Source organism: Strix uralensis, chromosome 5, assembly GCF_047716275.1.
Source record: "Strix uralensis isolate ZFMK-TIS-50842 chromosome 5, bStrUra1, whole genome shotgun sequence".
NCBI lineage: Eukaryota > Metazoa > Chordata > Aves > Strigiformes > Strigidae > Strix > Strix uralensis.
The window spans coordinates 64,321,108-64,346,823 of record NC_133976.1 but is presented as its reverse complement, the minus strand read 5'-3'; the positions used below and the strand labels follow the sequence as shown (position 1 = coordinate 64,346,823).

The following is a 25,716-nucleotide window of genomic DNA, read 5'->3' as shown; positions in this document are numbered from 1 at the left end:
TGTAACCACAAAAGGGCCTTGATTTTAAAAGCTTCTGGAATGCCCAGCTAGGGCAGTTTTTCTGAAGCTTTCAGCAGAGCAGAGCAGGCCTACTCAATCGGCCCAGGCAAGACATGTTTGGCACCGTGCCTAAAAATACTGAGTATCACCGGTGGTTAAAATCTCCGCTAGCCAGCCAAACTTTTGCACAAGGTTGTTAAAAACTCCGCTCCCACTTCTCCATCTAACTTGCTCTTTGGGGAAATCTCCCTCACCTGTTCCCTTATACTCCCTTTCTTCACCGTCAAAACCACCAAATAAAAATGTGCTGCAATTTGCTAACACAAGACAATACACTTTTACCATGCTTGATATTGATACTAATGATGAATCCTCAAAGAGTTATTGTGATGTGGACAAGGAGATCCGCCATGTGCATGCTAACGTGAGGCACCCCCAGGCAATGCGCAGCCTCCCTGCCCTGCTGACGCTGCAGGGAAGTCCCAGCAGAAGACACCGGGCAATGCCCTTCACCAGCAGCTAGGCATCGCTCTGCCATGCCTGAGAGTGCCCAAGGCACAGCTGGGGTCCCATGGGTGGAAGGCCAGAGCAGCAAGAAGGTTGGACCCACAGGGCAGCACAAGAGCATACTTATAAAAAAACCCCAACTGTAAACCATCTCCATAAACCAGAAAAAGGAATGAGAGAAAAGACTACAGCGGAGGTAGAAATTAAATTCACTAAATAGGGAACAAGGTCACATATCTGAAGAAAACTCCAGACAGCCACACCTTCATTCAGGCTTTGCCCTTGGCTCCCTCAGGAATGAGAGGCACACAGAAGACTACCTACCAACAACCACCAACCCTTTCACATGCTGGTGCATCTGGTCAAGAAGATGGATCTGCCAGCCTGTTAAGGTGACCCATGCATTCCCTGTCAGGCTGCTGTGGGGATGAGTTCAGCTTGGCTGTCTCAGCACAATGCTCGGGTGTCTCCAAATACCCTCATCTCAGTGAGATAACACAGCAACCTCTCTGTGAATTTGGGGTTTCAGGTGTAGCTCTACAGAAATGAAGACACCGAGCTGTCTAGAAGCACAAATAGGGCATGCTCGGTCTCAAAAAAACTCTCATCTGCCCTACTTCTTCCCCCTTTTCCCAGACTCCCAAAGGAAGTAATTTATTGATGATTCTTCCCAGAACTGCCAGAGAAGAGCAGGGATGTAAGTGTTAAACACATAGACAAGGATTTATAGGCCTAGAGCTTTATTTGAGACTGTAGTAGCTGTAGCATAAAGGAAATAAAATGTCTTCAACTTCCAAAGTTGTCTTGCCAGACGGACTCGTAATTAAATCATTTGCACAACAAATAAAACAATTGAAGGTTGCTAAGTTTTCAGGTAACTGCTTATTGTCATTCACACAAAAAGTTAATGAGATATTTCGGCTAAAATGTTAAATGATACTCCTGTAAAGCTATTCCAAAATCTAAATTTAGAGTTGATTGTTACAATGCCACAGATGCTGCAGATGGTTAAGGGACCCTCTCATATCGTTTTATCATTATTTATTAAACGCATCAACAATAGAATTTAGCCAGTTTCTATATATCATTGCCTCTACGCAGTTTTCATTCAATCTGAGCAGACCCTTATTCTACAAGTAATCAGAATGACTGACTTTTAGAAACTGTATTGAATAATCCTTTTTTCTGTCATGGCAGAAGACTTTAAAATTGTATTCACAGAAATTTAACTTAAGAATGAACTTTTGCCAGTCTTAGCTATGTACTGGTGAAGAATCTTTTTTATTCTAGGATAAGAATTTATCTTCCACTTTAACACGGTATTTGAATTTATTTGAAAACATGTAACTTATTAGCTGCCCTAAGGACCAAGCACTGCTTTCAGTGCCAGTGCAAGGCAATATTCCCCTGACAAGGCTGACTGTGTAACACCAGTAAATGCACGGGCCTGATGGTGAGGAGTAAGCAGAGAAGATATGGAGTGGTACAATTGTGGTTTCCATCGCCAACTCCCTGATGGGACAAAACCTGAACAAGCCCAGGACTGTGACTGACAGTAATGAATGCATCCCACAGGAACTGAGGGGGAAAATGATGGGAGTTCTCCAGTGCACAATTGCTATGCGTCACTGCTTACAACAGCTTCTGCAAATTTAGCCCAGCACGACTAGAAAAGCCCAGGTTTTCTCATAGTTTATGTTGTATTTTAATATCATAACTTGCTTGTGGTAAAGTTCAATCACTGCTCACTTAGCAAACTAATCTCTCTGACCTACAGGTTTCACCTAACAACCCTATTTGATGGGACAGATTTTAATGGGTTATAAAAGGAGGAAGAATTTAGCCTCAAAAAGTGGGATTTCTGAAATCACCACTGTCACAATTTCAGGATGGTAAGTCAAATTGAAAACTGTTCAACATCATGTAAGTCTGATCTTAAAACACCGAGAACAACAATGAAAGTAAAAGCTGGCACCTACCCACTTCAGCCAAAGTCTTGATACATGACTCCACTGAGGCTTTCTGCGTTGGGTTTGGCCAGGTACAGTTGTAAATTCTAAAAGCAGACTGCAGCAGCTGAATAAAAACAGGCTGGTGTGTCTGAAAACAAGAAGATAAACATGGAATTTTACCCTTTAGGATCTCCTGGCAACTGCCTTAGGTTTGACACAATGTAAACCACATGCAAGGGGTTTTTAGCTTGTAGACTCAAGTTAGAACTCCATAAAATTATCTTTGCTCTTCAGGACTGGAGGGAACAGAAATCAGTGCTTCACCTCTAAAAAGGCCAAACCATGCAATTTTTCCTCAGATCACCACTGATATCAAGCAAACACAGTACAGAGCAGAAGGACAGCGGCGTCTTCCCAGTTCTCAGGTATGTGTCCCTTTTGTCATAGGACACAGCATTTTTCTCATACGAATACAAAAATAGACCATTATTCTGCAAGGATACTCCCTCCAATGAATTCACAAGAGCCTAGAGTAAATCTGACCATACTGAGCTGTCTACTGGTTCAGAGCTGTAAGTGATAAAAATTAAGAGTAACTGTTTTAAGGAGGAATTAAGCTGCTAGCCAGTGGCATGAGAGGGGACAGAGAAATTAAAGAAGGATGTAAAGATACAGCATTCCTATCTGGGTAGCAGAAGGTATCTCATTAACAGTCTGAATTACATATTTGTCTGTGTCTCTTTTTGTTACCTGGAGGCTGGTGCTGTTATCTGAAAATGGTGAATTGAAGAAGCCACTCACAATGTTCATCACAGGCTCAGTGACATACTTCTCCAGAGATGTGTCTGCATGTTTGCGATCCATGGTTGTGTTACAAACCTACAGGGAAGAAGGAGGAAACAATGAGATTTAGTTCTTATAAATAAGCAAGCTTTATAATTTTGTATTTATTACAACCCATGTAATATTTCTTGTTAATACAAAACCAAATGATATGTATATAAAATCTGTCAGAGATAACTATCTTAGGGTTCAAGCTCTATTTGTGATATCTTATCTTTCTTCTTGGAGGTCCATGTTGTCTTCTGAATACCCTTCTCTCCTGAACTAGCTCTTCCTGGTTGGCTATTTTTTCCCACACCGTGAAAAAAGATCCCCCTAAATCAGCACATTGCATGCCACTTACACACTTAGACAGATTCAAGAAGAGAATGGGCCTTTCCTCGGGCTGGTTGGAAGAGGCTTTAGAGACAGATGACACATAAACACCTTAGGTTAGAAAGATTTCATGTAACATTTAGCTTCTCTCTACAATCAATCACCACAAATGGGTGGCAAAGGTGAACCTCATTTGCAGGTAAAATGTTTAAAAAAGAGAGGGAAAAAAAGGAAATAGCATAGTCAATACCAAGAGCTTTTAGGATTGTAAACTGTAAAACAAGCAGCATTACTTAGAAAAGCAACATGGGGAAAATACGAAAGACAAGCTAAAAACAATGAAAAAAGAGAATGGATAGTACTGGGACAACTCTGGAACGCAGAAGGATGATTAAATGATGGGAGGATGTGGGAAGATTTGTACAAAAGATTCCTGAAGACACCCTTTGGTAAAACACTAAAAGTTTGTTGCTGCATAAAGATGCCATGCTTAAAGAAAGGAAAAAATCACTGGGGTGGAATGCATCTTTCAGTATTTAATTTCTTTTCAACATTTGTGAACATCTACACAGAGTCATGTTGAATTTGCACATGTCAGTGTAAACAGCACTAAAAGGAGTCTACAGAGAGCCAAACATGGTAAGAAAGGCAAGACTGGACAAATAAGGAGTACAGACTACAGTCACACTACCTCTTCGACAGCCTTTAAAATAGGAAGTTCTAGTCATGTTTAACAAGAAATGAAAAGCAAAGCTGTTCTCTCTTTCACCTATGCAAGGCACAGACTACTATAATGTTTTAGGGAATCTATGTGAAAGCAGAATTTATTTTGTATATAGACTTCAGGGGTAACCTTCTCATTACTATCTGAGCATTTAACCTGAGTGGTACATACTTACCATTACCTCACTCTATGGATGGGGAACTGAAGTCCAGAGAAGCTTAAGGTCACAGAGAAAAGTTGGTGACAGAAGCAGAAAGATAATCTGAATTTCATACAGGGCAAACGTGCTCTCTAATTAAACACTGCCACTGTCACCCTTGAACACTACAAGACAGCAATTTCACCAGGAGTGTTTTAAGGAAGGTTACTGACATTACATCCAAAAGCACCCAAGTTCAGCTCATGGGAACACAAAAGCATTTTGAGTGTAACACACAAGCATATCATATGGTAGGCAGAGGAATACCCAAAGATAACTTGAGATCTAGAGAAATGAGGTGTCTTGAAGAGCTTGGCTTGTGTGCTTTTCTAAAATGTGTCAGATAAACAAGTCATGCCCCCACGTATTGCATTTTTTATCACCCTGGGAAAGGAAGGATTTTGGTCAGAGAAGCAACAGTGGCTAAACTGAAATAGCAAACTCTTCAGCCCTTCAGTTTCGGGAAAAGTATGACAGCACCACCACCCCCAGTCCTCATGGAGGTAACAGATTCACTTAATAACCAAAACTTTTTAAAAAAAAAAAAAATCACAGAACTAAAAACGTCTTGAAGTTCTTCTGCTTTTAATTAATCTGCATGCCAATTTTGGCTGGAACCAGTAGCTCTGAGGCTCAGCACTTGTGATCCCAATGGGAAGACAGGGAGCAGTGCAGTGCTAGCATGGTGAATTCAGAAATCACCAAAACTAAATTCCAAAACGCTTTTAAGCTTTCCCCTTCGTTTGCCTGAAAAGCAGAGCCATATGTGGAGATGCCACTCTGCTCCAACACCAGTCTGAAAAATTCCCAGTGCAAAAGGAATTCATAAATCCTCTCATTTGTTCTTATCCCTCCTGCCCATTGGGGACTGAAAGATGTTTCCCCGTGGAAGAAAAAACCTGAAATGCATGAAATGGAGATGAGGATTGAGAAACCAGTGTTTAAAAACCCCTTAAGAGGCTTTGGGACCAAAACTCACATGAATAATACTTCAAAAATTCTGCAGAGAAAGCCAGGATGACTTTACAGCTGTCAGATCCTGGCTCCTTCTTTAATCCTGCTCAGACTATAGCTGGGCCACACACAGGAAAGGGAAGCCTTTCCCTCAGCAGCACCTACTTTGCTTAGTGCAACATTTTAAGTCATACATGGTAGAAGGTAGGTTGGCAGAAACTGTAGAAACAGGGCGCCTTTGAGAGAGCAACTGCTTTTGGCAAACGGAATTTATACATGAATCCGCCTCATGTCTGCTTTGCAATGTACCACATTGTTGAAAGAGAATGACAGTTGGGGACTAAATATTTCCTTCCTCAATCCAGAAACAGATTAAAAAAATTGGATACTTTTTTTTATAAAAAAGGAAGGAATCCAACCTGAGAATAACACTCTCCACGTTTCACCTTAGTGCTCTCTAATAACAGACTCGGACTCGAAGCTCACAAACTCACCCAGTGACAGGCATTTGTAGCAGCTAAAAGAAAAACATTTCCCCTTCCCCCATGCAAAAGCATCCCTTTTAGCTCAATGGAACACAGAGGATCAAAGGGCTCTTTTTCTAAATGCTTTGAAAGCTATTGTAACATCTTTCATGAGGCTGACAGCATTCTAACTGTCCTGATAGCTATGTAACACTGATGTGTTTATAACACACAGGCTCTGTCTGGGCCCCAGAAAACCAAACCTGAACAAATAGTCAGCAACCTGGAAGATGTGGCTACCCACGGGGACCTAGCTGAAGAGCAGGACAGACCAGAGCACTTCTGACATGATTTTAGTTTTTAGCTGTTAACTGAGAAATTAAAAGGATTAGGCATCTGCCCTGAGGACTTTGCAGGACAGCAAAATAAACCTGCATTTTGCCATTTGATGCCAACACCATACACACACAAAATACAGCATTACTGATACACTCACTCTTCACCTTTGAAGACCTGGTGTCTAATTTCTCTTATGCAAAGGGTATGTGAAAACAAGTTCAGTGGTCACTAGCATCAGGACAACTCTACATCATTTGGCACCATGCAGTTTGTCTGCAGGCTCATGAAAGCAACTATGGAGCCTTCTTTCTATGTGTCTCCTTCTAGCCCAAGGGCAGAGAAAATAGGTCATGTTCAAGGGCTAGGGAGGATAGTCTTTTCGGAGGATCAGCACCAGGACACATCAGGAAAGGGCAACCCAGAAATGGAATTAAACAGGAGAAAACACTTCTTGGGGTAAAAACAGCAAGGTTAAAAATCAGAATCCCCTTCCAAGGAGGTTTCTCATCTTAATTTTCAAACAAGCTTGGTTTGTCCAGAAGGGCTTTCACTGTTAGAACATGACCACAGAGACAAGACAAAGAGCAGGAAAAGAGTCTCATTACTGCTGAAAATGGCTACTACCAAAAACAGAGCACAAAAATCCCTGTCTTAACCTGTTTACGGGGGGGGGGGGGGGGGGAAGAAAAAAAACCCCAACCATTTATAAGTTTTCTGTTTCAGAGAGAAATGAACAGGTCCCAGTGTCTATCATACAGCACAAGTCTTTACAATCATTCTTCTTTTGGCCATAATTCGTGGTATTTTTTCCCAATCAGTTTCAAAGAAATTATTTTGTGGCACACTATTACTTTGGGGTAAATGTCTGCTGCAGGACTTAATTGAGATTCTTTTACCTTATTTTTCTTTATTGCAACAAAATGAAGAATGCAAGAAGTGAGAACTTAAGGATTATAAAATGTAATGGACCATGGACTGGGAAAAGATAGGCATGCACTACAACAACATGCTCTATAGAACATTCCCAAAATACTGTCTGGCACCAAGGATCAAATACAGTCCACCAGCCACCAAAAACCTGTGCTCCTACTTCCTGAGCAGAAAGAGCAACTCCATTAGTTAGTGTTAACATTAGGCTCTTGAAAAAAGCATTAACCTCCCAGAAAAGGATATGTAATGTAAGCTGTAATCATTATGTCACACTAGCTTCCCCTCATGGCTCTACTATTGTATTTTATCCTTCTGGAAGTCATAAGATTTCCCTCGTCTTCTGCCTCCCAAAATACCAGGGAGTGGAAGCTTCTGACTTGAAATTTAATTCAACAAGTAATGACACCACAAAGCTCACTAGGGTCCACAGGAATTGAATACCTACAGTACTAACTGTGCCTCATCACCTTGCAGCCTATAGTTTAGATATGAATTAGTATTCTGAAAGACCACAGAAAGACCTGCCTTTCACATCAGTGGTGAGAAGATTACAGATGTGGGGTTTTTTTAGTCACCACCATAATGTCATGTAACACATGCTCCCAGAAGACGTACACAGACTCTCGACCCTGTACATGCATCCAATTTATTTTTCTGGAAGAAAAGAGGAAGGAACATGGGTTCCAACATGCCCTTTTAGAAAGAGAAGACTGCTAGAAATTAGCAGGTTAAATAATGATAAATAACATAGAAATGACTGACTGTTAAAAAAAAGCTACAAAACCCACACCCATTCTATTGTCAGCTTTGAAAAAAAAAATAAAAGTTCACCAAAAAAAGTTATTACCCGTTCAGTTGCCACCCATGACTATACTGTAATATTTAATGTCTCATGAAGCTTACCCTTGCCATATCAACAAGGAAGTTCTCAAATAACTTCCAAATATGGTTACTGGCATAGATTTCTTTCATTTCCACTTCAGTGTCCACATAACAGTGGTTAACAAAATTAACATAGGCAATTTTCACCTGCAGGAATAGCAAAACCACAATAAGAAATGGTACAGTAAAAACCATTAACATAACGTTTTATATCTGCAAAAATACTGAACAATAAAGATGATCCTTCAAGTACTAACAAACCGTAATAACAGGAATAACGCATATATTCTGTTCTGAAGACTTAAGGAGAAGCATGGCAACAAATATATTAATGTACTTACTGAAAGATCACATGAAGAAAAATTGAAAGATTTTGTAAACATTCTTACTCTAACAACAAAACCCCCACAAAACAAATCAATAATAAATCTGCTATTTAAATTATATTAAGACTACAAGGGCCTAGCTCCAAAGCCAGGACCTGTCAAAATGCAGGACATCCCTGCACTTGCCGGTAGACTTGCTTGTGACAGACTTGCCAAATTTGAAAAGAAAACATGTCTTTAGCAGAGCTGAGACTACAGTCTCTACATTCCCATAATCATAATGCAACACTTGCATTTGGGATGGGTGTAACTCAGATCTAAACGGAAGAGAAAGGTTGTGCTGTGCTGGGACTGCAGTAACAGCAGCACAAGGCTTAACAGGAGGACTGCAGTCTCACTCCTCTCCTGCATTACAAGTCTGCATGTGCACATCATAAAAATGGATACTCAGTGCCTGAAATGTATAGATTAAACATAAACATATGCAGATACATTGAAAACTTCTTGTCACAGTCAAAGGAGAGGAGATAGTTCCATATGTTTAATGAAGTCAGGAGAAAATTCATGTCAGACTGCTAGGTTTCATTTGTTTGGGCTTTTTTAAATTAGCATCTATTGAAATTAATGTTAGGAGGAACTTCTGAGCAAACTTTTTTCTTTTTAAGAAAAGAATCAGTTGATCACAAGGGGACTTTTTCACAGTCTACTCCTGTAGGTCCCAGTTCTGTTGATAGGAGCTACATTTTTCCACCAGATTGCCTGCAGAAATCCCTCTGACCAATACACGGTGCAAGAGCAAGCTCCTTACAAAGATTGTGTGAAAAGATTTCTTTTCATCACATCAGGTTTGGTGCAAACAAACATTCCCCTTCTGATCAGCATGAGGTATCACAGTCCTACTGAAGCATGACAAATAGTAACTGCAGAATTGGGCCTTGATATGCAGTGAATAAAAACATTTGCTGGACTGCAATTGAATTTAGTAAAACGAGACTTCACCCAAAACTCCCATGATGGGCTAGAATGCTGCCCATCATTTCCAACAAATTCAGGTAGCGGCGAAACATTGGCTTGACCAACCACTTGGCTGAGTCTTCACAGCTACAGCCAGAAGTTATCAGAGCATTAAACTCTAATAGTGGCTGGACAAATCACAAAAACAAAACAAGGTGTCTGCCCCAAAAAGCTGACAATCGAAGCATAAGGATTTAAGAAAATACTGGCTATCCTTTCTCACTTATTCACCTTAACAAACACCACCTGTTTCCAGCCTGTTTTCTGTGCAAATACTCAACTTGTCAGCGTATTATAAACAACAAAACATTTTCTGATTTTCTAAAAATGATAAATTGGCTTCCTCATTCAGTGAATCTTACCTCAGGTATGCAATCGTCATGGGTCACTACTCTCACTATATCATCCAGTGGCAGGAGTGAATTGCACTTGATCTCTGTGTAAACATTCTTTCCTTCTGTACAAGCTGCTAGCAATTCCACTAGAGTGATGTGATACGCTAAGGGTCCACTCTCGTCTGCTCGATCTCGCTCTGAACACATCATTTGGAGTAGGACTGGAAATGATGCTCTGTCGTTGTAGAATATCAACACATCTTCACCACCATTTATCAGCTGAAAAAGATATTGCAAATTTTAAGCACCCTGAACTGCAGTCATTTTGGACTCAAGGTCTTTTCCTAAATGATTCTATGATCCTATGATGTTCTTAACTTCTTATTTTGTTCTGCCTTTAAGTATGCAAAGACTGTCTAGTGAAAAAAAAAAAATTACTCTGCTTTGGTTTACCAAATGCACATGTCAAAATAATATCCAAGGCAAACTTCTGTTCTTATCTATGTAAGCACAAATCTGGAATAACTCACCAAGCAGCGAGCTAATGCAAGGTGAATTTGAAGTTTAATTTCTATGTAGCTCTGTGCTTACCTAAGACAGTATGCCATCCTTGTTATTCCTACCATCTCAACGTTTATTTTAAGTTAATTAATTACCCTCACCTCCTATTGTAAGGCTAGGATGCATTATTATCCCTGTTTTATAGATAGGGACTTGAGGTGCAGAGAGATTAAATCTTCTGTGCTACCTCACACAGAAAGCCTGTGGCTCACCCAGAATTTAACCAACCTCTTCTCTGCCCTTGCTCAGTATCGGAAACAAAAGACGATTCCTCCCAACCTATGCAAATTTGGCAGGTGGGTCTTGACATTGTCATTGTCATGCCAGCACTTCCATTTAACAGAAAACTGGTGATTGTGATAAATACTTGATTTTGCTACAAGTGCGTTGCTCATCTCAAGAGGATCCACAGAGAAGGTGGATGCTGGCAGCCTCATCTCAGCGGATCTCACAGAAAAGTTTTGCTCTAACCCCCTTTTGAACCCCCAATACATTGAATATACTATCAGCACTGCTCTGTGAGCTTGAGTGGAGCTGGAACAGGACAGTAGTCCTGTTCTCCCTCCATCACTTTCATTTTAAGCCTAATGCATCCTCAGTGCAGGTGAAAATAAGTTCCCATAAACCCTTCCTAGTACAGAATATACCTTGGCAGCACTACAGTTGTACATATTTTGTGAATAAGGCACTTGACACATCCAAGTCTATATGTGACATGAAATCCTAGCTTATTGAATTCAAGGGTAGAAATAAAGGTTGGTGGAGCTTTGAGAAATAGGAAAGCAACAAGAGCAGGAATGAAAATTAGTCTCCCAGAATGAAAAGTCAATAAACATTTCATTATTTTCCAGGGTTTCAACATTTCAAATTTTGATTTTACAACTTTTCTGATAGTGTTTTCCCTGTTTCTTGCTTATTTTTACTTTGACAATTGGATAGAGTGAATTGTGAATTCAGTCTTTCCTGCAATTTCTACTTCTCATTTATCTTTGAGTTTCTAAAATGTTTCCACTCATGACTTTTCAAAATAGACATTTTCTGGACAATCCACAGTACAGAAAAAAAGTTTTTAAAGGGACAAGTGCTTGGGAAAGAACCCAGATACCATTAATTTCATTGCACTGAATGGCCAAAAAAAGGGGGGGGGAAATATGAGCATTCAAAATGTTGGAAAATTGACCTAACTTTTTAATACTGATGTCTGGAATACTATGCTTTTAGGACATTTCACATACAAAATAATTTTAAAGATCTACACTGAGCCCTTTGGGAACGTACATGCTCTGTCACTTTTTATTAAGTTGTTCACCACTTTCCTAGTTATTTTCCACTTGTGTACATTTTCCACAGAGGAGAGGGAAGACAACTCTTTCCAGATTCCCCCAAAGTTACACTCTTATGTCAAATCCAGACCTAATCTGTACCAGTATTGCTTGATATTTTATCATATCAAGTCAAACTAACCCCTCATCCTTTCATGTACCTATCGCTGATGAATGAGGAAGAAATACCAGGAGATAGTGAACTTGTGAAACATGATGCTGCATGGCGTGCTTGCGACATACTGACAAACCGAAGCAGATGATGTTGCATCTGCACAAGAAGAGCAAAGGGGGACAAGGTAATCATTGTAAATGCAAGGGCAGAAGATGTTATTCAACTTTCCCCAAGTTATCCACTCTTAAATGTGATTTGTGAAGGGTGTCCAAATACTGACCCATAGAAAATTATGTTCCTTTAAAAGCAGAAAAAGAAGAGAAGTATCCAGTGTTAGCTAAAGTTCTCACTGAGCATCATGAGCTCAGTGATGGAAAAAAAAAAAAAAACAACCACAAAAAACCTCAGCAGCATTTTCTTCCACTAAAGTACATTTTCAACAAGTTAAGAACTCTATGGAAGTTAATGAAGGTTGGTCAATATCAGAGCAGCTGTTGACATTCTGCAATGTATCACTCCAGAACACTATAGATAACAGAAAACTCTGTTGCCACATTGATCTGGTTCAAAAGTAAATTCTGCTTTCCCTTTTGTAATGATGTTTGCATTGATAGGCTCTGTTCTTCCAGGAACCTCAAAGCATGTTTGTAATGAGAGAAAGTGCCCTAAAGAACCTTTCAGGTCGGTAAATATCATTACTAGCACTCTACAGACATGGGGCCAAGGATATGAGAACAAGTGAGTAAGACAGATTGGGAATGTTTGATTTTATGAAAGTACACTTTCACAATGGTGCTCCTTCATCTATATGCACTTTCTAAAAGACGTAAATATGATCAGTTTATCCCTCACTCCCAATAAACAGGAAAAACTACAATATACTACCTGTGGGTAAAAGAAAACACAGGAGTAGCTGAGGCATGCTGTACACTCATACTCTGTTTTGTCTTGTGGTAAATTGTTTACATGCCCCATCTGACAGCACAGAAAAGTTACACCACTTGTTTAAGGTCCCAGAGTACACTGAGAAACTGTCCTGGCTCCATGGCAAGTTCCAACCATTTGGATACACTCTTTCCTTTATACTGGATTGCCATTCAAGTGCCATTCAAATTTCACTATTAGCATCCTTTTCTAACAAATCATAATTACTTATCTGCAATTTCCTATGCTTTTTAAAACAGATCATCATCTTACCCTCTTTCATCAAATAGGGGTATACACTCCCCCCCAGCAAATTTCTGCAGGACTCATGATGTAAATGTCACATCCAAGTTCATTTCAATTTTCATCATGCAGACAGCTTGAAAATGTAATATGGCAATTTATCTTTGTGCTATTATAGGTCAGTAACAAATGTATTTAAATTGAGAAAAATCTAAAAATTTTGTTTGATGAGAAAGTAAAAACCTACAAGAAGCTGTGGTGGAAGGGGAAAAATCTAAAAGCACAAAGGCACAAGAACTGTTTGAATTATGTAAATCAAAGGCTTGTAATTGACATTGCATGTTAAAACACTTCAGTCAAATTGAAAAGGTTGAGGTGGATTCCATTAAAGGTTATCCATGTAGGCTGAAGCTTTATTTTCTTAATTAGAAGTTTTTCTTCTTTGTTGCTGTAGAACAAAATTTCAGCAGGGTTCAGTTATGTTTATAACACAACCAGAGCTTATCTCTGTTTTCTTTGTGAAGATGTCTCTTCAAAAAAAACAAAAAAAAAATGCACTTTGTAAAGTAAAGAAGAATGTTCCTTGGACTCTGCTCTCACCCGGACTTTTCACCGTATTCAGCTTTACCCACTTATTAATCTCACTGAGCTCTTAACATAATTACAGATAAATGCACTAGTGTCTGCAAGTTGAATACTTCATTTATCATGCACACTATATATCAAATCCTAATTGCAGAGAAGTCAATTAAGTATTTTCCTAGTAACTTTATTGGCATAAAGATTTGTCCACAAACCACTCTGTGGAATTTACTGGGTCAGACTCCAAATCTAGCTAGTTAAAGCTAGAGTAGCTCTACTAACTCTTACAGAACTACTCTGGAACAAAAGAAACAAAAGCAGAAACTAGTACCTAGAATTGTTACATGGTTACATACTAAAAAATGGTCTACAACACTATTTAGACAAATCCATAGAGGTAAGAGCTTCTTATATGGCAAAACCATGCCCCAATATAGCAAGTTGGGTGAGTAGATGGGATCCTAAATTGCAGTACAGGAAAATGAAGGTTTATGTAACTCTGAGATTTCCATGCTACATAATCTACAAATAGACATCTCTGTATCACCATGCTAACACTCATGTTTTCTTTCTAGTAGATACAGATGGCCTTACAAAATTAGATTAAACTCCCCAAAACGTCTGCTAAAATATTCATTATTTGTGGTACTGTTTAAAATTCTAAAGCTATGATGCCATAGTATCTCGTTGGTATAAGAGCAGAAAAAGCGACCTCAAAATACTACTGTGTGAAAAAGACATCACACAAGTGATTAACATATGAACCCTTCACTTACCTCTGTCATTACCATGTCCTGGCATTTTTTCACATATTTGCCATCTGCTTTCACAATGGTCTGCAGGAAACGCAGGTACTCCACATGACGGCCATGAGTCTCTATGCAGTGAACAAAGTGCTGCACCACTCTTTCACTAATTTCATTACACAGAAGGTAATTATTCATGAAGATGTGCCGCATGCTTTCAGCTTCCAGGAGCTAAACAGATTAAAACCAAAACAGCCTTATAAGAAGAGCAGATTTGTTTTGAGATTGAAAGATTCATAGGACTCTAGACTAGAGAAAGGCACATTGGTAAAGGGAAACTGGAAAAGTCCTATGTATACCAGCCCAGTGATTAAGCAGTGACCTTAGGGCCTAAAGTGGGCATAAACAGAATCTGTGCCCATGTGGAAGGTGAAGACACACACACACACTACACTGCTAGAGCACTCTATAGGGACTTTGATATATAAGACAACTGAGACCACGTTCATCCCACTCATCATCAAACTTTGCATTGAGTCAACCAAATAAGATGATTAGCTACCTCTGACTCCCTCTGTGGTTGACAGAGGCAGGCATTTCTAGCAGGCATATGATTGCACATGCAGTCTGATCGCTCTCTGAGAGAACATCTCTTTCCACACTAACTACAGAGGGAGCCTAAGGCTATCTTTCTATCAGTGAGTAGCACAGTAAAAGAGGAACAGATCTGTAGCAAGAAAGGGATGCTGCTGAGGACCCAGCACCCTGACTTTATGCATTCTTGGGGCTTTTGCTTCATACTTGCTCTAGTTTGGTCCCTTGGACTAAAGGCTCATGAGAGTCAGGTGTGCTCCTAGAGTATACCTTTCTGTTTAGTGTCATCTGAAAGGAATCCACACCAAGTTTGCTACACAGTATGAACAAAAGCACCCTAACTGGGATGATCAGAAGATCAACTTCAAAAGAACAGAAATGCAAGTGCAAGCAGGCTCCATACTTGGCACCAGAGTTAAGTGTCAGTGCTGGACAGGATGGGGCCTGGGGGCTAGTCCCCACTGTGGTCAGCTCAGTGCCTTTCACTAACTTCACAAAAAAAGCATAGATAAAAAATAACAGAACAAATGCTTCTTAATGTAGACCAGGGGTCTACAATCCTAATACTCACACTGTTTCTAATAAAAGCATGTTTTGCTCAGTAGATCTGCCACTGAGCAAGCTGTCATTCTATATAACTGTAAATGCACACATACACAAAGGGACCATGACAAAGAGGTTTAATGTAAGGACAATGATTTCATAAAAAATAAAATTTTAGATTAGTTGAATCAAATGGAAGCATCATCAACAAAAATGTATTGGTCTGGTTCTGCTGTCACACAAGCTTCATGACAGCAGTCACAGCATCTTCTACCTTGACTTCTGGTCCATCTGTGAGTGAGTTGGGATGAGTAAGATCAGAGTCAAGCTAAACATGATGTGGCGATGTGACACATGTTCATAGATACTTCTAGTAAACCCCACAGGTAATACTGTTTTCCACTTTAAAAATGGCAACATTAAAAACTATGACATAAAGAGCAACCACAAGGGAGAAAAGACAAGGACAGAGAAGAGAAGGTATAATTTAATGAAATTATTTATTTAGGACTGTCATATTTCAGCAAGTCCAGATTTACATGCAGTTATAAAATTCTCGTTAAAATGGTATACTTACCCCTGGAGTTAAGAACAAGTTGAGATTTTTGTGGAGGAGAACTTGATTCTGAGGATTTCCTCGACAGAAATTCTGAAGAAAAGTATGGGCTAGATTCATAACTTCATTCATCTTTTCATCGCTCTGCAGAAAGAAAAGACAAACAAAATGAGCTGGGCATACCTAAACATACTTGTTAAAACTGCAGAATGTGAATTCAGCCAGGAACAGATCAATTCTGCTGAGCCTTTATAGGGTAGGAATTCCCCCTCTGGCAAAAGCAACTGATCTAATTTCCTTCAGAGTCCATTAGCGGCTGTACCTTACCCTGAATCAACTTGACCATAGGGAGTCACAGGCAAGAGCAGAAACTCAAAGTAAGATTTCCTCATGCATGGTTATAATTTCCTAGTTTAAAAAAGTGCTAGGTGGCTTGATTTTCAAAAAAAGCTCTCTAGCCTGCATTGATCTTAAGTTTTTGAAAAGCTTTGGCTTTTATATAGCTACATATAGAAACAGATGTATGTTGTGCATGTGTGTGTACACCTACACGAATATGTATGTACATACACATACTCCCACACAAATATATGTCTAGTTTCATCCCCAATTCATGTTCCTCTCATATAGTATTCTAACTACGATTTGATGAACCACCTATATGGACAAGCACTATTTTACTGAAGACAGCTGAACCCCATGTCTGTATCATAACATTAGTGTGTAACACTCAGGGAAAGGTAGCCCAGAAGAGGTTTTACCTCCTCTCAATGCTTCCTGTAAAATCTAGAAAGATGTGCTCTTTAAAAGGCTATCTAGATCATTCATTTGTAGGTTCAGTGCCACTAAATCAGTACAAAATCACATTATCTTCTGAAAAACTTGCAAGTGGAACTAGGTTAGAGGCTTCCACCACAGAAACAAAGAAATTATTTCAGACTTATTCCTTGAAAGCTTTTTGTCCATCTTATGTATCTATGATAGCTCTCAATAGTGGAATTTAGATACGCTGCCAGGAACTCCATTAAATAAATACTTCTTACTGTGAAGTGACTGCAGATCTAAGGTTTGCCTATGGAAATGGGATGATAGCGCAGTGACATCCAGGTACCTGAGGCAGTAAACATTAAGTTCTTCACAAAACCTGTTCTATGCAGGCAGTCATATTTAAACTTAGGCCCAAACCCATTATTCTTAAGGTAGAAAACGGCATCATCATTTCATGTTTGTACCATAGTTTGAATTGAATTAAAAAAAATCACATTGATTCTTGGGCCTCTTGAGGCCTTTCCCTTTATTGAGTTCATGTTCTTTACCACTAAAATTATGAGAATAACCTTTTCATAGGGTATCTGCAGAAGGTCCAAGACTACCAAGTGAGCACCCATATTTTTCAGCAATCGCTGCTGTTGATTCCGACATTTTTTATTCTGAATACAAAGTTTGCTGAGTCGAATCAAAATCTATAAATAAATAAAGAAATAAATAAGCATGCAAGCAAGCAAAGAATCAGTCATATCACACACAAACAAAAAACACCTTCTTTCAAAATCATTACTAAATTTACTTATCAAACAGGTGTGTCAAGCAAGATTCTTAGCAGATATACCAACCTCTTTAACAATATTGTAGTTGTTGCTTTTATTGCTATCTATCTGGGGTTTTTTCATCCCATCCTGTATTGGACTCAAAATATTTGACTCCTGTAACAAAGAACACACAAGTGGAGATCTATTGCAATTTCCTCAACATCAAGTAATTACATGTAATAACAGCAAGTGAAGAAGTATTACAGCAGCTCATAGGGAACAGATATAACAGAGATAATAAAGGCTCGTTTATTCTTTATCCACCGGTCCAGTGAGTGAAAAGATTCACATTCAAGTTCTTCCTTTGTTTCAAATTTCCAACTTGATTTGAGGCAATTATTCTATGTCTTCATGATTCTGATCTTTCTAAAAAAGAATATGTTCCTATATCACAGACTAGACGTCCCAAGGAATTTAGATACTATGAGAATAGGGACCATAAGTGTATTTCAATAGACACCACTTGTTTCAAAAATCTGTAATACAACTGGAAAGATTACAAAGCCTGTGTATGTGAACTTTAAAAAGTCTGGAGAAAGAGCTTAAGATGTCCTCTGTAGTTGAGATAAGTAGCGTGGAGTTCTCAGCAGTACAGGAACAAGTAGTGTGTGGAAATTAGAGATGTTCCTCCCATTAATGTATTGGGTTTGTGTGTGTGGTGGGATTTTGGGGGGGGGGGGGGGGGGGGGGGGGGAGGGGGCTAGGGGGTGGCCCCTGTGAGAAGCTTCTTGAAGCTCCCCCGGTTCCAAGTTGGACCCACCTCTGGCCAAGGCAGAGTCAATTAGCAATGGTGGCTGTGCCTCTGTGATAACATATTTAAGAAGGGGAACCTGAGAGGAGGAGTGGGAGATGTGCGGAGGAGTTGTGAGGGAGACATCTCTGCGAACACCGAGGTCAGTGGAAGAAAGGAGGAGGAAGGGGGGGAGGTGTACCAGAGCAGAGACCCGCCCTGTATCCCGTGGTGAGATGGCAGGCTGTGCCCCTGCAGCCCATGGAGGTCACCGGTGGAGCAGATGCCGACCTGCAGCCCGTGGAGGAGCCTGCACCAGAGCAGGTGGCTGTGCCTGAACAAGGCCAGGACTCTGAGGGACAGCTGCGCTGGTGTAGTTCGGCGCTGAGAGGACTCGAGCCGGTGGGAGGGACCCAGGCTGGAGCAGCTTGGGAAGAGCTGCAGCCTGTGGGAAGGACTCATGTCGGAGAAAGTTTGTGGAGGACTGTCTCCCATGAGAGGGACCTGATGCTGGAGCAGGGAAGGAGTGTGAGGAGTCCTCCCCCTGAGGAGGAAGGAGCAACAGGGCTGACCGCAACCCCCATCCCCTGCCCCCTGCACCGCTTGGGAATTGAGGTAGAAAACTGGGAGCAAAGCTGAGCCCAGGAAGAAAGGAGGGGTGGGGAGAAGGTGTTTTTAAGATGGGGTGATACTCCTCACTGTCCTTCTCTGTCTGTTAAGTGTTGTTGTTTCAATTAAATTGATGCTCTTTTTCTTCCCCTGACAAGTCTGCCTTTTGCCCATGACCATAACGGGTGAGTCATCCCTCCAATTGTCTTTGTCTCAATTCCTGAGCCTTTTGCTTTATTTTCTCCTTCCCATTCCTGAGGGGTAAAGGGTGAGTGAGCGGCTGTGTGGTGCTCAGCTGCCCTCTGGGCTCAAACCATTACAGTGAAGAGGACACTCTGTCCTTATCTCTGGATGATGCAGGAAAGGAATTTAAAACAAATGAGAACCTTATGTTAAACTGCAACATCCGGTCATGATGCCGTATGGTCTGGGCCTCAGCTCTTAAAAAGCCCCAGCCGGGTATTATAAATAAGAGAAATCAAGTTAGCAAGTAACTGCTAACACCCACGCACCTATCCATGCATATGTCAATCAAAACACGGAAGAACATCTACACAAATACTTCAACTTAGAATACTGGCAGTGTTGGGGTTTATTTCTGCTGTCAGCTATGGTAAGCCTTTCTTAGCTGGAAACACAAAGAACTGAAAGATTGGACTTTGGATGCTGAAATTATTAGGCATGTGAAAAAAATGTAGCAGATCTCAGGACAGCCTCACAGTATAACCACAAGGATATAAACCAGTGTAATAGCATAAAAAAGAACCAAACAGGTGCACTTCTGAGTTTCATTGTGTCCTCAAACTTCCTACTGTTTTAGAGAAGAGAATTATACTAAAACACACACATGCACGCCAATCTGAATGTTTATACCTTTTGAAACCTCCCTCTGAACTTTCTTAGCTGATGGTGAAGATGAGGAGTTCTATAAATCCCATCGGGTCTTAATTTCCAGTGGGGCGAGAACAGCTGCACAACTTGGCCATGGAAGCTGTTTATAACAGTGTCAGCACTGCTGTTCAGTGCGGTCATGTTGATCTATGCAACAACAGTGGATTTTTATTTGTTTAGGTTTGTTAGTATGCGTGCTGCCTTCTCTCTAGCTGTTTGAATCAATACTTTGGAAGATATTTCAGGCTCCTTGCTATAATTAACCACCCTTCTCTGTTCTGGGACTGTGGGTTAACCAAGATTAATTTACCTGTTACTTTTATCAGCATTCTTCCTCAATCACAGTAGTTTTATAATCCATGTGAACTGTATGTCTTATCTGGTAGTGCTGATCAGCATTAAACTGCTGAATCTATCCTTTCTCTTAACAAAATAAAAACCTGTTTATTGAACCCGTAAGAGTATGCCAGGGATGTAGTAGTTATCAAGAGATAATCACATCACTGGGATACCAGAGACACTCAGTTGCATATCTGCCTCGTTACACCCCATGATAGACATTCTCTGTCACACTTTTCTGTAGGGGACAGGCAGTCATAGAGATCACACTGAGAAAGGTTCTCATCTGAGTACCTCACCTTTAGGAAATTATATTTTCTGAAAAAGACTACTTCCTCTATTCATAAAATTCCCAGGATATCACGTTGCATTAGTCTTAGGATCCTTTCTTTCTAGCCCCCAAATGGAGGCCCAGATTCCAGCATTAAGTCCAAGCAGTTCCCCACCAGTGAAATAGTCTCACTTATCTCAGCAGGACAGCTGTGCAAGGCACTAAGCAGTGTCATGTAACACTGGCAGAGTTTTGCCCTCCACAAGATGTATTTAAGTATCAGGGGCATGAGGGGCACTCTCAGAAGTTTCAGTTCACAAACTCACCCCATATATGATGTTTCAGGAGATGTTTGTTTAAACATTCCCAGAACCAAAGCAAACTCCCACAGACCAGAAATGGAGGAGAGCAAGGGACCACCAGGCGTTTAAGAGTGCTGAAAATTTATACCACTTGAAACCCTGCCGAACTTTCTCAGTGGCTGGTGAAGATGAGGTGGTCTATAAATGCCACTGCACTGTATTCCAGCTTCACCTGAAAGTCCTTTCACTGAGACTGTCTATTTCTCTTCCTCAGACCTGTGTTTCTGGTGCTACACCACCAATGCAGCCTCCAGTGACAGGACAATAAAGACCACGCTTTCCGTAGTCCATGGTATCTGTACAGACTCATAACACCCCTTCTAGAGATAACCAAGTAAACAGGCTTTATCTGCTTTTCCCTTCTCAAGCAAGGCTGTTATGTGAGATCAGTTTCAGCATTTCTTCCTAATCCTATATGGTGTCTAATTTTTGCCTGACCTAACTCCAAGCACTCCTATAATTCTGATCTCCAGTTCCTATCAAGATGATCCTGTATGGATGTAAGATCTGTCATTTTTCCTGCAGAGAACTCTGGATACTTTATTTAGAAAAACATGGCCTTTTTTCCTACAAATCCCATGTCTGGAGTCATATAACTGAAAAAAAGTAGGTCTCTAGCCTCGCCCCCCAGGTTATCATAGAAAGGTAGCAACAATGACCCCAAAAGACTGAGAAGCCTAAGGGCAAAAAAAAAAAAAATCTGATTTTTAAAAACTCTTGTGACAATCTTGCAATATGTTTTGGTGAGGACAGAAACTTTGATTTAACATAAGACTGTTCTGGAATGTAAATTTAAGCCCTTGTGTGCACTTTAACGTTGTTTGGGAAAAATTAAGCACAGGCAAATGAAGCATATTCCCTAAAGACCTAGAGGTTCATCCAGTTCAGTACTGAATACCCAGCATCCATTCCAAGAAAGCATGGGATCTCACAGGGATGTTTATCTGTCTGAAGCCAGCCACCTGCTTCACACACTGTAGATTATGACTAGCACCTCACCTCTTACATCCGACAAGATCACAAAGAGAGTATTCACTATCTAAAGTGGTTTTGCCAGGTAAAAACATTTCCTGACTGTTAAAGAATAATTTAACAGGGGAAAAAAAATAATGGACAAGATTCTGAGCTATTGTAACCTGGCGCAGTTCTCATGGAATTACCAACAGATGATCTAACCAGTTGTGCAGATTACTTATTACTGTTCTGATACAGTACTCTTCCAGATCTGCCAGAGATAATATTGTGCATCTACTGAAGCACAGCTAATCCATACAGATCCACAGATGCCTCCTGGGACAAAAAAAACCACTGAAAATATCCCATTTAGAGGTGCTTCTCTTTCAAGCACATTGTTCTGTCCCCTCTTCCTGCAGTTTCTTTGCTATTTGGACTACCCATAGGAATAAAAAGTATCTATTTACACTTTTAAAATGTTATTATAGCTAAAAATCCTTGTAAATATCCTGCTGCAATTCTGTATCCTGTTTCCCCCTTACCTTTTCCATTCATTAAATACATAAAGGAACATTTTTTTTCCTACCAGAGCTATGCTTGAGAAAAGAACGTAGGAAATCCCACATACTTAAGCTCATAAAGTCCAGATTCCTCCCCAGTTCTGACACCACTAAATTCAGCTTAGTTATATCAGAGAAAGAGCAGGACCACTGTCCCAAGAAATAAGGATTCTCAAATCACAATATATCTCAAGAGTGTAGTATGACAAGGGTCAAAAAAGAAAAGTTCACCTACAAAATCTCAATATTCTTAGGTCAGTCTTATTTTTGGAGAGTAGAATTACTCATGATGTTTGAAACTCTGGGTCCTCTCCCCTAGTTGCAGGAACAGATACTGTCTACTCCTTTCTTCCAGCTACTCAACACAGCTGCCAACACGTGATCCCTAGATTACTTCTTTGGCCATGGAGTGATGCCATATACTGTGGCTTGCTCACTACCCAGAAAGGAAGGCAGCTCTGTGACATAAGAATGCAGTTGCTGAAAGCAGTGGCAGAGAATATTAAACACATTGATAAAAGAGGTTTTATTTCCTATTCTGTCTATTCCTAAAGCTCAGCCAGAATCCTGCACAGTCTCACTTTGCTGCTGTGATTAACAGACCACAAATTTGCAGTTGTTCATTAATCAATACTTAAACAATTCTAACAGCAAAGGCTTTAAACGCACCTCTATTGGCTCTTCTCCTCCTTTGGTTTGATTGTCACCCACCTCTCCACTCTCATAATTGCTGCTCTTTTCAACCCACAATTCTGATTTTTCTACAGTCAGACGTAGCTGATCAAGATCAGCCTTGATTTGCTTGTAGTTATCAACATCTTGATTAGACACAAGCAACTGAACCTGGAAATACAGAAAATTGTAAAGCTATTATAGCAGTAGCACCAGCACTTATGCCTGGGTAATTCGCATTCTAAGCCCCTCTTTCCAGGTGCTTTGTGTAACCTTCCCTATGAAATTGAAACATGACACCCACATGCTTTTTAGTTCCCATTCATCAAAAAACTTTAACAGAGCTGGAGACTGTAGTTGCCCAAAACAGGATAGTTAAAACATTGACAACATTCTCTCGCCGCCTTTAATACACTACAAAACATGTTCAGCACAAGCACAGATTTATAAGCTCTTGAGTTCTATGCAGACTTAGCTCTGATGCACTGATTATGATCTTCATGATATTAAAACAATACAGTTACATGGTATTAATACAGTTAGAAATAGCAGTACTTCACAAGAAAAAGAAAAAAAAAGGATGACATGACAAGGAATCAAGATATCCAAAGAAAAGTCAGAATGGACAGCAACTTTAATGATCACCTACATCACATGGTTAGACCATCTTAGAAAAACTTGTTGGAATATAGCTCACAAACTGACTTTCAGGTTCATGTAATTTCCCACCATCTGAGTGGTTGCCTCTTACTAAAATTAATCTCACTTTTTCTTTTTTTGTACTGCTCAGATTATCTGGATTTTTTCACTGTTTTTTGCAGTCCTTGATTTAGCATGACCTACACATTTCCTTTCTTTGTAATGCTCTTTGCTCTACCAATATTATTAATTAAGATAATATTAAAAAAAAATAACAACAATCTTTACAGTAAATCAATACGCACTATTAAGAAATCACACTTATGTAAAAGATTAAGGTAACACGGCAGACAAGAATACCAATATGGACATTCTTTTTTTAAAAAAAATCAGTACATGCAGGTAAATAGTCACTATTTTGTAAAATTTTCATGATCTTCTCTCTTAGCTTGGTAAAACCTTGTTATTTTACAGAATTTATGAATGCTGCTCATCCACAGACATTCATATTCCATGTTTTTTACAGTCTTTTTTCTTTATTTGTCAGTTAAACTTTTTCATCCTTTAAGAAAACATGTTAATCTGCTCAATCCTTGCTTACCTGGGAATAACAGCTATTTATGCAACTAACCAGCATGGCCTAATGTTAACAATCTGGTGGGAGGCCATAATGCAAAAACATTAAACAAAACTTTTCCAGGTCTTTATCATTCATTTGTTTTTAAACAAGAGAAACCTCCACATCTTACATAACAATGAGACAACATGCTAGCAAACTCCTGAAATAAGCATCAGATGGTCTTATCAACATATATTATACAGGGTTACATAACAGAGATGTCTCTGTCATCCAACCCCATGACATCCGATCTCCCCATCCTAATCCACTGACACATGGAGCCTGCACATGCACCATTATCAAGCAAAAAGAATAAAAGCTGAAAACAGACTTGGATCTATTACTCTCTTCCTGTTATTTGGGCGTATCTGTATCATGCAATGGAGCACAATGCAAAGACACCTGCATTAGAACTAGAAACACCACATGAATAACAAGAGAGCTTTATACCCAGCCTAAGTAGCCCTGAATACAGGAAGGTCTTATTGCTGACACCAGTACACCGCTTGCAGAACATGAGCTACTAACTCTGTCTCTGAGGGATCACTGCATTATGTCATGTTGTGAGCTGTGTGTGTCCCAGCTGTCACCATGGACCTACATTTTCAGTAATGGATGCAAGCCAGAAATAACTATTTCTGGGTGCACAACTATAACATACACTAGCACATATGGTCAACTCTAACGAAAAAAAAATCTCTGCTGAATTTGGACCTCTAAGGATATAACACTGTCATGCTACAAACAGCAATTTAGGTAAGTAAAATAGCCTTTGGAAAGACTTTCCCCTCAGTCAGTTTCCTGGCATAACACTATGCCCATCCATACCTGTTTAAATGCTTGCAGAACTTCTGCTCTCTGGCTGAAGTGCTTAAATAGCAGGTGCAGAGCACCTGAGAGCAAAGGAGGGTAGTCGTGCATGATAAGGTGAATGAGGACCCGTAAAAAAGTTCTGCCCCCTTCATCATCAAGCTGAACAGCATTCTTCTCCTTTCTGCAATAGAAATGGGAAAAAAAGGACCAAATAAAGTAAAATAAGTAAGAAAAAATAAAAACTTTTGACATAAATATGCCTGTACACACAACCTTCAATTGACAGAGCTCTTAAAAACAAATCAAATACGCTGCAGGATGGAAACTATAAACATCACTTTAACATATTTTATAAGGACTTTAATCCTACAGTTACATGCTGTTGCAGCAATCTTGTGCAGAATGGACACTATGGAATGAAAGTATGTATGAAATGTGTCAAATATTGTGATTAAAATCCATATTGCAAAAACATTCATTTATGTCTTGTGTCAAGCTCATTCCCAATACAAATTAATTGAAGTAAACAGCAGTTCATCAGAGATTAATTTGGCCCTTTTCACTCCTTCCTTTTTCAGCTTCTATTAAAATTTCATTTAAGAAAAAATAAGCTCAAAAATAGTAAAAATTGCCAAAAGCATCATATTTGTGGAATCACATTCATAATCTGGAATGACAGAAAGCAGAGTTACACTTAA

The 25,716-nt window shown here is 39.7% G+C and overlaps 1 protein-coding gene across 5 annotated transcripts in view; it reads right to left on the bottom strand.

Annotated features, from left to right (window-relative positions):
• Positions 1-25,716, bottom strand: part of ITPR2 (inositol 1,4,5-trisphosphate receptor type 2) — a 283,724-nt gene that overhangs the window by 145,336 nt on the left and 112,672 nt on the right. For all 5 annotated transcript variants that reach the window (XM_074871358.1, XM_074871355.1, XM_074871356.1 and 2 more), the window contains 10 exons: positions 25,034-25,199; positions 22,945-23,118; positions 17,584-17,673; positions 17,308-17,433; positions 15,992-16,114; positions 14,308-14,508; positions 9,812-10,063; positions 8,131-8,256; positions 3,210-3,338; positions 2,487-2,607 (listed from right to left, as the gene is read on the bottom strand). In XM_074871358.1, the coding sequence (XP_074727459.1) occupies positions 2,487-2,607; positions 3,210-3,338; positions 8,131-8,256; positions 9,812-10,063; positions 14,308-14,508; positions 15,992-16,114; positions 17,308-17,433; positions 17,584-17,673; positions 22,945-23,118; positions 25,034-25,199 (1,508 nt within the window). The remainder of the gene's footprint in view (positions 1-2,486; positions 2,608-3,209; positions 3,339-8,130; positions 8,257-9,811; positions 10,064-14,307; positions 14,509-15,991; positions 16,115-17,307; positions 17,434-17,583; positions 17,674-22,944; positions 23,119-25,033; positions 25,200-25,716) is intronic.